Genomic DNA, 15,162 nt, shown 5'->3' on the forward strand with positions numbered 1-15,162 from the left:
TTATTTTGTATAGGAGTACACTGTCACTATCCTCAGACGCACCAGAAGAGGGCATAGGATCCCATTACAGATGGTTGTGAGCCACCATGTGGTTGCTGGGATTTGAACTCAGGACCTCTGGAAGAACAGTCGGTGCTCTTAACCTCTGAGCTATCTCTGCAGCCCGTATCTATGCTTTTCTAGGGAACTGATAATCTTTTCAGTTTTCATGTGAAGAATTGGAGATGTGCACGCAGGAAAGTTCATAATACAACAGCTGCTCGGTGACGTCCTTGGGTTGTCTCCCCTGAGAGCTGTGCTGACAGTCACCATAGACATGAGTAATAAGCACTGTTGAGCTCTGTATTGAAGAGCTTTAAATCTTGTGGTTAGGATAAGACCAATACTTAAGGAAATATGACGTAGCATATTAAAGTTGTGTCAGAAATTTTGTGGGCCAGAGTTTACCCAAAAAGGCACAAAGTCTCATGAGAGGGTTGGAGGATGAATAGAGAGGTTGAATGGTACAAAGAAAGGGAAGGGCTAGGGTGCGAATATTCTGTGTTCCAGGTTTGAGGTGGCTCCTTGATTAGCATGTTAAGAGATGGTTCCTTGTGTAGTACTAGGGAATAGAAATAAAGAGGAAAGGGGAGGTATCTCACAGCCAGATTTTACACCAGGTTTCATTCAGGTAATGTTTGTCGGGTGACTGATAGTTAGTGAACATGCTCTAGAGTCATGGGATGTCGCAGTACTGTCATGATGTCAGTGTCCACTTTGTCTCTCGGTTTAAGAGGTCTTTAAATCCAGAGACACTCTTGTGGTCCCATGCAGTCCACTGAGTCTTCTAAAGAGCATGTGTCTTGTAGATTACAGGAACTCTGTCCGTTGAGAAGTGTGCAGATCTTTTTCTTCCCCCATTGCTGACATGAGCTTCTGCTTTTGAGGGCTGGAAGATGTAGCCCACGACACATGTGTATGAGGCAGGAGTCCATAGAGTTTACCTCATGCCCAGAGCTCTATTGAGAAATAGAGCAGGGGGCTGCAACCATAGCTCAGCAGTTGAGAGGGCTAACTACTCTTTCTGAAGGTCTAGGTGTGGTTACCAGCACCCACATGCTGGTTCATAACCATCTGTAATTCCATTTTCAGGGCACCTGACACCCTCTTCTACCTTCCATAGGCACTAGGCATGTAAGTGATGCAAAGATATATGTGCAGGGAAAACACCCATTCACCTAAATTTTTTAAATGTTTAAGACATATAATAGAAGCCATTTTAATTTTTGAAAATAAAAATAGTATTGGAACTTCTTGTGGCATAAGAATTAATAAAAAGGCCTGATGTTTAGTGCATGGAGTTCTTGCCATGCAGTCCCTGAGTTCAGATCCCTGCAGCAGGCATGCTGGCACAAGCCTGTAATTGCAGTGCTCGAGAATGAAGGTAGCTGAGTGTAGACAACAGGAAGACCCTTAGAGCTAACCCAGCCATTCAGTACAAGACTGTCTCAACCTTGACCTCTGTCTCTACATACGTGCACACACACCCACAACCAAATGAACATGCACATACCCATGTAACCACACACACAAAGAAAAATAAAAATAGTCTCTTAAGAAGAATTGATGAACCAAATGTAGTGGTTTATATCTGAAATCCCAGCTCATGGAACCAGAGGTAGAGGATTCTGAGTTTTAGCCCAGCCTGGGCTACATAGCGAGAGCTGATCTCACAAAACCAAAAGAAAGGAGAAAAAAAGGAATAGCTTCAAATGCATATTTAGTGAATTATACATAACTCTTTTATCTTGTATGTTCGCTTTAATTTTAGGCATTCTAGATGTATAAGTATTCATTGGTGAATATATTCATATGAAGTACACATGTAGATTTCCAGAATATTCTTCCTTCATCACTTCATCACCACACACCCCTACCCACCAGAACTACTGAGAATTATGAAATACAAGGAATCTGAGCACTGAGTAATAAAAAAAGAAAGAAAGAAAGCTGGCCCGGGCGGCAGTGGTTCATGCACTGAACAGCAGTCGGAACAGCACGTGCTCAGGCATGCCCGGTGCCCAGTGTGCTGGCAGGATCCTCTTACAGGTGAAAGACTCCGTAGGAAGACAAGGACAGAGAAGAGAGAGAGCTTCTCCTATAATTTTAATTATTTCTTTTTGCTGAATGTCTGACTTACCTGAAAGGATTACTTAACAATTGAAGGAAATTATATTTGGTTGTTTTTTTATCATGAATTTTTGTTCTTGCATAGTCAATACCTACTTAGGCTAACAAATTGTTATTTTTGTAAAACATCTAGTTAGTTTGTTTGTATGTTTTGTTTGTTTGTTTGTTTGTTTGTTTGTTTTGAGCACAGTTTCATTGTATAGCCCTGGATGTCCTGGAACTGCCTGTGCCTCCTGAGTGCTTGGACTTAAAGGTGTGCTACACCACCCATGGCTTTTTATTATTTTCTTGACAGGATCTCACCATTTACTTTTTTCCCCAGCAGAATGTTTTTGAAACCTAGAATTATATTGCAGAAATCTTTAAGAACAACCAAAGCAAAGATTAACAAATTATTTACAATAGTTTTTTAAGATTCATTTATGTGAGTACACTGAGCTGTCTTCATGCACACCAGAAAAGGACATCATTCTATTACAAATGACTGTGAGCCACCACGTGGTGGCTGGGAATTGAACTCAGGACCTCTGGGAGAACAGTCAGTGCTCTTAACCACTGAGCCATCTGTCCAGCCCTATAATACTTTTTGAATAAACAAAGTATATATCAGATACTTAGTGATTTATACAAAATTTAATTATATCAGGTAGCCAGACATTACAAATCTGCTCTTTCAGTGTAACAGTAATTTGCCAAATGTGTTTTTTCATTTATAATTTTCCACTAAAATTGTAAGCTATTATGAAATGAATTTAATTTTAAGATAACAAACCAGATATCTTTAGTCAAGAAAGATTTCAAAATCGGTGTCTTAGGGAACTTCTTCCATTACTTAAGCAATGCTTTCCCAAAAGCATCTTCAGATCCCAGAACATGTTTCTAGAACCTCTTAGAATACCCATTTGGGTTATTGGCCGTTTTAATTCTTTTTTTTTTTTTTTGGCCGTGTTAATTCTTTACCAGTTCCCATTGTTGACAGCAGAGTCATCCAGAGTATCTCTGCTCAAGTGTCCATGTGTCAAGAGACCGCTGATTGGCCTTGCTTTGCCTGTCGTTCTCTCCCAACCAGGATGTCTACATAACTGTCAACAATACATTTGCCATTACTCCTGATGACTTATTCTTGTAGTCCTGACCTTGGGATGGTGGAAACAGAAAGATCATACAAGTTCAGAGCCAGCCTAGGCTTCCTACCTTGTCACAGCCAGCTTGGGTGTCAGCGAAACTGTCCCAGTGAAGCTTGTGTTTCATAGTTTCCCGATAAGAAGGAAGGAAACTTAGACAGATACTAAATATGACACATGACTTTTTCCTTCTTGGAGTATTTACATCTACCAATCCTCTCCTTTTGAGAAATTAAATTTAGATGGACTCTCAGGCCTGTACTCATTATTACACAAGATACTCTTGTGCCTTTATAGCCTAGTTTCAGTTCTCAGTGAGTCCTGCCAGTCAAGAGAGCAATGCTTTAGGACCAAAAAGAAGAAAGACAGAACCTAAGTCTTTTATCACCTTCTATAAATTAGGCCTACAGTTAAGAACATGGATACAGGCAGGAAGTGATGACCCAGGCCTTTAATCCCAGTACTCAGGAGGCATAGGCAGGTGAATCTCAGCTTGAACCCATACCACCACCCACCAACCCCAAAAAGAGAAAGAAAATAGATGCAAATTAAGTGTTGGATTTGATCAAAAACAATAGTACGGTTGTTGATTCCGCCAGCTCCTTCTGCTCGGGTTGGCCTGTGTGTCTGAGCATGTGTGAGGCCTTTCCTTTGGCATGAGTAAGAAAGGAGCGTGCCTTGAGCAGGAGGAGATAGATACAATTCAGGTGCTCAACTGTCTGGTTTTCCATTCATTCTTTTGTTTGTTTGTTTGTTTGTTTGTTGTTTTTGAGACAGGGTGTCTTGTAGCCTAGACTGGCCTCAAACTCACCATGTAAATGAGGATAACTGAACTCCTGATCCTCCTGCCTCTACCTTCTAAATGACGATCACTGACATGTACCACAATATGTGCCTCAGATACTCTGGAGGGTATTTTTCGTTATGTTTTAATACTATTTTTTATGTGTATGATATTTGTATGTTTGTGTCCCACTTGTGTGCAGTGTCCAAGGAAGCCGGAAGATCCCCTGGAACTGAGTTATAAACAGTTGTAAGCTGCTATGTGGGTGCTGGGAATTGAACCTGGGTCCTCTGGAGAAACAGCCAGTGCTCTTAAGTGCTGAGCCATCACTTGAGCCCCCAGATGTTCTGTTTTAACAAACTTAATGGGGGCTCCCTTCTAACTGAGCCTAAGTATTGTTAATATGAATGACCCCAGGGAAGCATTTGATAGGATGTAACATGATTGAGGTATTATAAATGAAGCAGTTCATGTGTCAGTAAATACTCTTAATGCATTACAGGACAGATTCCGAAATCTACGAGGATGCAGTAGAACTTCAGCAGTTTTTTATTAGAATTCGCGATGAACTCTGCAAAAATGGAGAGATCCTTCTTTCCCCAGCACTCAGCTATACCACAAAACATTTGCATAATGATGTGGAAAAAGAGAAAAAGGAAAAATTACCTAAAGAAATAGAGGAAGATAAACTAAAGCGAGAAGAAGAGAAAAGAGGTTAGTTGCTTCTTACTTATTAAATATGAGGAAACATTAAAGTCTGCTTAGTGGGTATCACAGTTTCTCTGCAGAGTCCGTGGTTGAGGGTTTAGCTGGTTGACTATTTCACAGAAGATGTGATGAGAGAAATCTTGTTGTCATTCTCTGTTCGGTTGTCACATTGATTAAGTTACTTCTGGTACAGCTAATATTCTAGGAGCAGATGGTTAAGTGACAAGCACACCTGAGAGCTTACCTGCGTTCTCAGCATTAGGTGCTACATACAGCTCTCCTCTCAAACACTGTAAGAACCTGACAAGTACATGAGACTTCAGTTGAACTACACTCCTGCTTTCATTCTAATCATGTCACCCTAAAAGGGGCACTTTGAATTGAATTGTAGGGCAAATGTGCAGATGTTTTGACAGTGGGATTTTGTCATTGCAAAAGTCTGTCTCTGGGGTGATGAAGGTGGGGAGCTTGGGGCAGGGACCACCCTGTGTAACCCAGCCTGGTGCTGGTGCTAAGCGATCTCCTCACTGCGCCCCAGTGCTGCCACTGCAGGCATGCATCAATACAAGTGGCAAAATCTGAGGAACATTTCAGGCTACATAGTTAACTGGAAATGTATAACTGCAAAGGTGTGTTACTCAATAGCATCAGACTTTCTTAGGTATTTTCCCCCTGGACCAGAAAACAAAATTGACTTGAAGCATGAAATCTTTCTCTGATTCGTCGTCACTTAATCTCCTCCTTGATTAGATGTCACTTTCAGGCATGGCTGCTTCCTGTACAAACTAACCTTACCTTCATTGTTAGGGATTAAAGGTGTGTGCCTCGGGCATGCTTGTAGTCAGATCTTACTGTAATCCAGGGTGTGTCTGGATTCCAACTGGATCCTATCTTTGTATGTGATCCCTTGCCAGAGTAGCCATGCTGCTGGATTAAAATTCCCCTATACTCATAATAAGACAGTTTTCTGCTTCTGTTTATACAAAATTCTCAAGAACTTTGTAAATCTGCTTTGTATATCACAGGGTTTCACTCTGTTAATTAACTATTGGGTATCTTTTTTTTAAACTAAAATTGGCAAGACTTTGTGTTTTGTTATTATTTTTTTTTAAAGATTTATTTTATTTATTATATATAAGTACACTGTAGCTGTCTTCAGATACACCAGAAGAGGGCATCAGATCTCTTTACAGATGGTTGTGAGCCACCATGTGGTTGCTGGGAATTGAACTCATGACCTCTGGAAGAGCAGTCGGGTGCTCTTAACTGCTGAGCCATCTCTCCAGCCCTGCTGAGCCATCTCTCCAGCCCTTGTTATTTTTTGAGACAGGATTTCTCTGTGTGGTCCTGACTGACCTGGAACTCACTTTGTAGACCAGGCCAGTCTCAAACTCAGAGATCCACCTGCCTCTACCTCCCCAGTGCTGGGGCTAAGGCGTGCGCCCTCACTGCCTAGCGTGTTTTTACTATAGTGTCAGTGTTGGAGAGAGTGGGTGGGAACCAAAACCCGTAGATACTCAGGGATTTAAGTTGGTGTAAACTTTTGGGGATTAATTTTGGAATGTGCACTTATATTTAAATTTTAATGTTGGCAGCATTTTAATTTATGGGAAGCTATCCTTAAGAAGTTACAGATGTGGAAAGAGTTTGTAAGCACAAGTTTCTTAGAGTGAGAACATTGGAAGAGCTGCTGGTCAAGCTAAGTGCAATACCAACAACGGGGTATTGACCAGGCAACACTCAGAAATGTTGCAGTTTATAAATGAGATGTATTCTCTCAGCTACATTTCTATTAATATTTAAAATAGAATATACATTTAATAGAATTGCAACCAAAGCGTCCTGGCTACATGCTCATTTTTATTTCTTTGTGTTGATCTTAAACCTTGTCAAAGATGTTGTTAATACTTTTAGAAGTTTGGTTATGGTATCAAAAGACAGCATCTGAACTCAGTGCTCATGGGAGACATCGCTACAGGGTAAATACTTTTCTGTTTTTTTATGTCTGGGACCATGCCACATTGATGTGGCAGGATCTGGTGGGATTGGCATTCACCATGAACCCTAATAAGGCCATTCATTCTCTGTAAAAGAAAGGTGAGGTGAGCATGCAGGAAAACCCGTAGAGTCTCTGTGGATGCCCTGTGCTAAATGACCAGGTGACAGAGGGCAGCTTACCCAGAAAGAACATAGTACCTGCCTCAAGACTGCATTGACGGGGTTGGGGATTTAGCTCAGTGGTAGAGCGCTTGCCTAGGAAGCGCAAGGCTCTGGGTTCGGTCCCCAGCTCCGGAAAAAAAGAACCAAAAAAAAAAAAAAAAGACTGCATTGACTACATACTACATGATAGAGAACAGTAGGGAGGACTGCATGCTTTGGCCCAAAGTAAGATATTCCAAAACGAGGCTATGTATGCAGCTCAGTAGTAGAGAGTCTGCCTGATAAAGATTCAGCCTTACTTGATCTCTATCACTGTCAGAATATTAAAGATAGGCTTTTAATAGGTGAGCATCTGTAAGTGCTCTTGCCTAGTAGAGTGGTGTGCCTTCTTTGGTTCTTTGAGGGCAAAAGATAAGAGCTTGAGTGAATAGTTTGTGACCATCCCACTCGGAAGTCCCCTTCCAGGCCTGAAAAGCCAGAGCCAGAGTATAAGGCAAGGAACATAAAGCCTAAGGTGAGGCTGGCCAGTTGTCCTGGCATCAGGTTATACACACAGATCCATACTCCCCTTGGGAGTCTTTCTTAGAAAGGAACTATCTCTCAGAGGCCCAGGCTCCATTTTATATTTCACAAGAGACTCAGAGACTGGAATGTGCTGTGGCTTTTTTTTATTTTAATTTTTTATTTTACATACAGACCACAGTTTCCCCTCTTTCCTCTTCTCCCATTTCCCCCTCTCCACATCTACTACTCTATTTCTCTTCAGAAGGGGGGTATTAACCAGCCAATGGCATATCAAGTTGCAGTAAGGTCTCCTTTTAAGAGAAGACAGCCCAGTAAGAGGAAAGGGTCCCAGAGGCTTGCAACAGAGCCAGAGACAGCCCCTGCTTCCACGTTTAGGAGTCCCACAAGAAAACCAAGCCGCACAATTGTAATCTATGTGTGAACTGCAACATATGTGTCAGTCCCATGCAGGTTTCCTGGTTGGCAGTTCAACTTCTGTGATCTCCTATGGGCTCAGATTGGTTGATTCTGTGGGTTTTCTTGTGCTGTCCTTGACTCTTCTGTCTACTGACTCCAACAATCCTTCCTCCTCCACTTCCACAGGATTCCCCAAGCTCTTCCTAATGTTTGACTGTGGGTCTCTACCTCTGTTTCAATCAGTTGCTGGGTAAAGCCTTTCTGATGACAATTAGGCTAGACACCAATCTATGAGCTAGTGTATTTTCTCTCAATTCTAAAGAATATAGAATAGATTTACGATCTATTTATCTATTCCTATTCTTAGGAATCATTTCATTTACCCTTTTTTTTTTCCCCCCCAATTTGTGTTAGCTTCTATTGTGGGTCTCTCTGGGCTGGCTATTCAGCTTCTGGCTCCTGACCCTCTGGGCAGTGTCAGGGTTGGGCTTCCTCTCATGGCATGAGTCTCATTGGCATGGCAATGGACCAGTCACTGATTGCCCACTCTCACAATTTCATCACCACTTTTACCCCAGCACATCTTGCAGCAGGACAAATTGTAGGTCTAAGGTTTTATGGCTGGGTTGGTGTCCCAGTTCTTCCACTGGAAGTCTTGCCTGGTTACTGGAAAGGAACAGTTCAAGCTGTTTATTCTACCATTGTTAGGAATCTTAGTTAGGGTCACCCTCATCAGTTCCTAGGGTTTTCCATTGCCCTAGGTTTCTAGCTCATTCCAGAGATGTGCCTCCTCCCAATCCAGTTGTTTCTCCCTCCATTCTTCCCAGGCCTGATCCTTCCTGTTCACATGCAGGCACACAGGCACTCAGGCGCTCACGCAGGCGTGCTCATCCAATCCATCTATTCTGGTTCCCCTTCTCCGTGAGATTCGTGTCCCCCTGGAGCCAGCCCTCTTTGTGACTTAGCTTCTTTGGCCTGTGGATCGTAACATGGTTATTCTTTACCTTCTACCTGATACCCTCTTATCCATGAGTACACACCATGTTTGTCTACTGAGTGGGTCTGTCACTCAGGATGATCTTTTCTAGTTCCATCCATTTGCCAACAAATTTTATGATGTTATTGCTACCCCATTGTGTAGATGTACCACTTTTTCTTTATCCATTCTTCGGTTGAGGGACATTGAGGTTGTTTTCAGTTTCCAGCTAGTATGAATAGAGCTGCTGTGAACATAGTTTTGCAAGTGTGCTCAGGATATGGTGGACCATCCTTTGGGTGTACGCTCAGGAGTCATATAGCTGGGGCTTCAGGTAGATTAATTCCCACTTTCCTGAGAAATTGCCATGTTGATTTTCAAAGTGGTTGTGTAAGTTTGCATTGCTACCAGCAATGAGTGAGTGTCCCCCTTGTTCCACATTCTCACGAGCTTGAGCTGTCACCCAGATGTAAGATAGAATCTCAGAGTCATTTTGATTTGCATTTCCTTGATGACTAGGGTGTTGAACATTTCTTTAGGTGCTTCTCGACCATTCGAGAGAGTTGTGTTGAGAATTCTCTTTAGATCTGTACCTGGGTTTTAATTGGATTATTTGGCTTACTGATATCTAGTTTCTTGAATTCTTTATATATTTTGTATATCAGCTTTCTGTCTGATGTGGGGTTGTGAAGATTTTTTTTCCATCTGTAGGCTGCCATTCTGTCCATTTGATGGTGTCCTTTGCTTTACAAAAGCTCTTTGGTTTCATTAGATCCCATTTATTATTGATCTTAGTGTCTCTGAGTTTGGTGTTCTGTTCAAGAAGTTCTCTCCTGTGCCAGTGAGTTCAAGACTATTGACCACTTTCTATCAGGCTCAGTGTATCTATTGTTTTATTGTTGTTATTTTAATGTATGGGTGCTCTATCTGCATGTACACCTGCATACCAGAAGAGAGCATTAGATAACCTTTATAAATGGTCATGAGCCACCATGTGGTTCCAGAGAATTGAACTCAGGACATCTAGAAGAGCAGTGATGCTCTTAACCCCTGACCCTTCTCACTAGCCTTAAAAGACCAAGGACTTGTTTGTTTGTTTGTTTGTTTGTTTGTTTGTTTGTAGACAGGGTTTCTCTGTGTAGCCTGTGCTGTCCTGAAACTTGCTCTATAGACTAGTCTGGCCTTGAACTAAGTAGTCCACCAGCTGCTGCCTCCTGAATGCTGAGATTAAAGTCATGCACCACCACCATCTGGCCCAGTTTATCTCATTTCGTGCTGATGTCTTTGATCCACTTGGCCTTGAGTGTTGTGCAGGGTGATAGGTATAGATCTATTTGCATTCTTCTCCATGCTGACATCCAGTTAGACCAGCACCATTTATTGAAGATGCTTTCTCTTTTCCATTATACATTTCTATCTTCTTTATAAAAAATCAGGTGTTCATAGGTGTGTGGACTTCCTTCCAGGTCTTGGATTCAATTCCATTGATTAACCTGTTCGTTTTTCCATGCGATTTCCATTTCTATTGCTCTGTAGTACAGTCTGAGATCTAGGACAGTGTTACCTTCAGAAGGTCTTTGAGTATACAGGATTATTTTAGCTAACTTAGGCTTTTTGTTTTTTCATATGAAGTTGAGTATTTTTTTAAGTTCTGTAAAGAATTGTGTTGGAATTTTGATTGAGATTGTGTTGACTCTTCAGACTGCTTTTGGTAATAATATAGCCGTTTTCACTACATTAATCCTACTGATCCATGAGCATGGGAAGTCTTTCCATCTTCTGAGATCTTTTTAAATATCTTTCTTGAGAGACTGAAGTTTTTGTCATGCATGTCTTTTACTTGCTTGGTTAGAGTCACACCAAGATATTGTATATTATTTATGGCTATTGTGAAGGATTTCTTTCTCAGCCTGTTTATCATTTGTATGTAGGAGGACTACTGTTTCTTTAGTTAGTCTTGTATCCAGCCACTTTGCTGAAGGTGGCTATCAGCTGTAGAAGTTCCCTGGTAGAATTTTTGGGGTCACTTAAGTATACTATCATATCATCTGCAAATAGTGATACTTTGACTTCTTTCCAATTTGTATCCCTTGATCTCCTTAAGTTGTTTTATTGCTCTGCCTAAAACTTCAAGTACTATATTGAATAGACATAGAGAGAGTGGGCAGCCTTGTCTAGTCCCTGATTTTAGTGAGATTGCTTCAAGTTTTTCTCCATTTCATTTAATGTTGTCTATTGGTTTGCTGTATATTGGTTTTATTATGTGTAGGTATGTGCCTCATATCCCTGATCTCTCTCAAAGACTTTTATCATAAAGGAGTATTGGGTTTTGTCAAAAGCTTTTTCAGCATCTAATGAGATGGCGTGATTTTTTTTTTCTTTCTGTTTGTTTATATGGTGATTACATTGACAGATTTTCATTTCTTGAACCATCCTAGCATCCCTGGGATGAAGCCTACTCGATCATGGTGGATGATAATTTTGATGTGTTCAGTGTTCATGAGGGAAATTAATCTGAAATTCTGTTGTTGTTGTTGTTGTTGTTGTTCAGTCTTTATATGGTTTAGGCATCGGATACACCATAACCTCATAAAATGAATTTGGCAGTGTTCCTCCTGTTTGTTTTGTGGAATAGTTTGAGGAGTATTGGTATTAGCTCTTCTTTGATGGTCTGGTAGAGTTTTGTGCTCTACCAGGAAAAAAAAAGCACATCTGTCCCTGTGGGATTTTTTTGTTGGTGGTTTTTTTGTTTGTTTGTTTGTTTTTTGTTTTTTTTGTTGTTTTTTTTTGTTTTTGTTTTGGTTGGGAGACTTTTAATGACTACTTCTATTTTTTAGGGGTTATAGGCCTATCTAAATTGTTATCTGATCTTGATTTAACTTTGATAAGTGGTATCTTTTGAGAAAATTGTCCATTTCTTTTAGATTTTCCAATTTTGTGGAATATACGTTTTTAAAATAAAACCTAACGATTCTTTGGATTTGCTTAGTATGTCATTATGTCCCCTTTTTCATTTATTTTTTTTAATTTATTCATTTATTTTATGCATGAGTACCCTGTAGCTGTCTTCAGACACACCAGAAGAGGGCATCAGATCCCTTTACAGATGGTTGTGAGCCACCATGTGGTTGCTGGGAATTGAACTCAGGACCTCAGGAAGAGCAGTCGGTGCTCTTGACTGCTGAGCCATCTCTCCAGTCCCATTTCTTTTTTTTTTTTTTTTTTTTTTTTTTTTTTTTTTTTTTTTTTTTTTACAATTCTTTGTTTTAAGATTTATTTATTTATTTATTTTATACACTGTAGCTCTCCTAAGACACACCAGAAGATGGCATCAGACCCCATTACAGATGGTTGTGAGCCACCATGTGGTTGCTGGGAATTGAACTCAGGACCTCAGGAAGAGCAGTCGGTGCTCTTGACTGCTGAGCCATCTCTCCAGTCCCATTTCTTTTTTTTTTTTTTTTTACAATTCTTTGTTTTAAGATTTATTTATTTATTTATTTTATACACTGTAGCTCTCCTAAGACACACCAGAAGATGGCATCAGACCCCATTACAGATGGTTGTGAGCCACCATGTGGTTGCTGGGAATTGAACTCAGGACCTCTGGAAGAGCCGTCAGTGCTCTTAACCACTGAGCCATCTCTCCAGCCCCAGTCCCATTTCTTATTTTATTAATTTGTATGTTCTCATATTTATTCATTCTCATTCATTCTCTCTCTCTCTCTCTCTCTCTCTCTCTCTGCCTTTTTGTTGATTTGGATAAGGATTTGTCAATCTTATTTTCCAAAGAACCAGCTCTTTGTTTTGTTAATTCTTTATATTGTTCTCTTTGTTCCCATTTTATTGATTTCAACCCCGAGTTTGATTATTTCTTGTCATCTGCTTCTCTTGGGTGTATTTACTTCTTCTGTTTTGGAGCATTCAGGTGTGCTGTTAAGTCACTGGTGTGGGAGCTGATTATCTCTGTGAAGGCACTTAGCACTATGAGATCTCCTCTCAGCAATGCTTCTTGTTGTGTCCCTTAGGTTTGGGTATGTTGTGCACTTATTGTCATGGAATTCTAGGAAGTCTTTAATTTCTTTCTGTAGTTCCTCCTAGACCCAGTGGTCATTTTGTAGAGTTGCTCAGTTTACATGAGTTTGTAGGCTTTCTGTTAAAGTCCAGCTTTAATCCATGGTGATCTGATAAGATAGAGAGGATTATTTTGATTTTCCTTTGTATCTGTTGGGAACTGCTTTGTGACTGAGTTTATGGCTGACTGTGAAGGGTTCAGGCGGTACTGAGAAGGTTCTTCAGTGTTTGGGTGAAACGTTCTGTAGATGTCTGTTAGGTCCATTTGAGTCATAAGTCTGTTAGTTTGTGTGTGTGTGGGGGGGGGTATGTGCGTGTATGTGTGTGTGGTTTTGTTTTTGGGTTTTTTTTTTTCTCTGTTTAGTTTCTGTCTGGATAACCTGCCCATTGGTGAGAGTGAGAGTTGAAGTCTCCCACTATGAATGTGTGGGGTTCAATGTGTGGTTTAAGCTTTAATAATGTTTCTTTAACACATGCGGATGCCCTTGCATTTAGGGCATAGATATTCAGAATTGAAACATCATCTTGGTGAATTTTTTTCTTTGATGAGTATGAAGTATCCTTCCCCATCTCTCTGATCAATTTTGGTTGGAAGCCAATTTTGTTAGATATTTGAATGGCTATACCTGCTTGCTTCTTTGATCTATTAGCTTGGAAAATCTTTTTCTAGCGTTTTATACGCTGAGGCAATGCCTAGCTTGGATGTTGAGGTGTATTTCTTGTACATAGCAGAAGAATGTGTTTTGTATCCATTCTGTTAGTCTATGTCTCTATTGGAGAATTGAGAGCATTGATGTTGAAAGATATTAACAACCTGTGGTTGATAATTCCTGCTATTTTGTTGGTTGGGGAGGGGCAGAGTTGATGTGTGTATTTCCCTTCTGGTTTTACTGGTATGGAATTATTTATTTCTCATGTTTTCTTGGGTGTAGTTAACTTCCTTGGGTTGGAGTTTTCCTTCTAGTATCTTCTGTAGGGTTGGATTTGTAGATGGATACTGTTTAAATTTGGTTTTGTCATGAAGTATCTTGTTTTCTCTATTGTTGGTAATTGAAAGTTTTCCTGGGAATATGAGTATGGTTTGGCATCTGTGTTCTTTTAGAGTCTGTAAAACATTTGCCCAAGTTCTTCTGGCTTTTAGAATCTGTATGCAGAAATCGTGTAATTTTAATAGGTCTGCGTTTATATGTTATTTGGCTTTTTCCCCTTGCAGCTTTTAATATTCTTTCTTCTATGTATCTAGTGTTTTGATTATTATGTGGCAGAGGGTACAGGGGAGACTTCCCTTTTCTGGTCCAACTTACTTGGTGTTCTGTAAGCTTCTTGTGTATTTATGGGCATCTCTTTGTTTAGAATAGGGAAGTCTTCCTCGACTTTGTTGAGAATATCTTCTCGGCCTTTGAGCTGGGAGTCTCTTCCTTTTCTTCCTATTATCCTCAGGCTTGGACTTTCCACAGTATCCTCCACACTTTGTGTCAGGATCTCTTTGGACTTAATGCTTTCTTATCTGATGAATATCTTCTATTGTATCTTCGGTTTTCCATCTCCTAACTTCTATCACTGATCTTTCTTCTGTAGTTTCTGTTTGCTTACTTAGATTTTCTATCTCCAAAATTCCCTTAGGTTGTGTTTTCTTTATTGCTTCTAATTTCAATGTTAAGGTCTTGAACGGTTTCCTTTACCTGTTTGCTGTTTTCTTGGCATTCTCTACGAGACTTATTCTTCCAATTTGTTGTTTTCTCCTCAGTTTTTCTGTCATCTTCCTAAAGTTGGTTTTAAGGTCACTTTCCTGTGCTTCAGCTGCATGGGAGTGTTCAGTGCCTGCTGTGCTGGGAGAGCTGGGCTCTGCTGCTGACTGCTGCCCTGGCTCTCATTGTGTTCTTACACCGGTGGTCAGGCATCTGGGTTTTGGATGGCGATAGGTTGAGGTGCTGGTTTCTGAGTTTGTTTTTGTTGGATAAGTGTATTCTTCCTTGGTTTCTGTTTGCTCTCTGGTGTTTTGAGCTCTGTGGCCTTCATTTCTGGTGACTTTCTTGATCTCTGAATCACTAGGGAGTCTCTGGTTGGGGGATTGACTTCTGGCTACTCGCTTGGCCTTTGGTGCAGCAGAGGGTTTCTGTTCTGAGTGGTGTGGCCTGCACCTGAGCAGCCGGAGGCGGCCAGAACTGGGGACAGGAGTGTAACTCAGGGGCGGGTGGTTAGTCGAGGGGGCTATGGTAGAATGGGTCTTGGGGAACAAGTCTAGG

General features: G+C 40.7%; 1 protein-coding gene across 50 annotated transcripts in view; it reads left to right on the forward strand.

Annotated features, from left to right (window-relative positions):
* Positions 1-15,162, forward strand: part of Pbrm1 (polybromo 1) — a 99,684-nt gene that overhangs the window by 50,653 nt on the left and 33,869 nt on the right. For all 50 annotated transcript variants that reach the window (XM_087588114.1, XM_087588121.1, XM_087588129.1 and 47 more), the window contains 1 exon segment: positions 4,580-4,791. In XM_087588114.1, the coding sequence (XP_087444240.1) occupies positions 4,580-4,791 (212 nt within the window).

Source organism: Rattus norvegicus, chromosome 16 (assembly GCF_021556685.1).
Source record: "Rattus norvegicus strain SHRSP/BbbUtx chromosome 16, alternate assembly SHRSP_T2T, whole genome shotgun sequence".
Classification (NCBI taxonomy): Eukaryota; Metazoa; Chordata; class Mammalia; order Rodentia; family Muridae; genus Rattus; species Rattus norvegicus.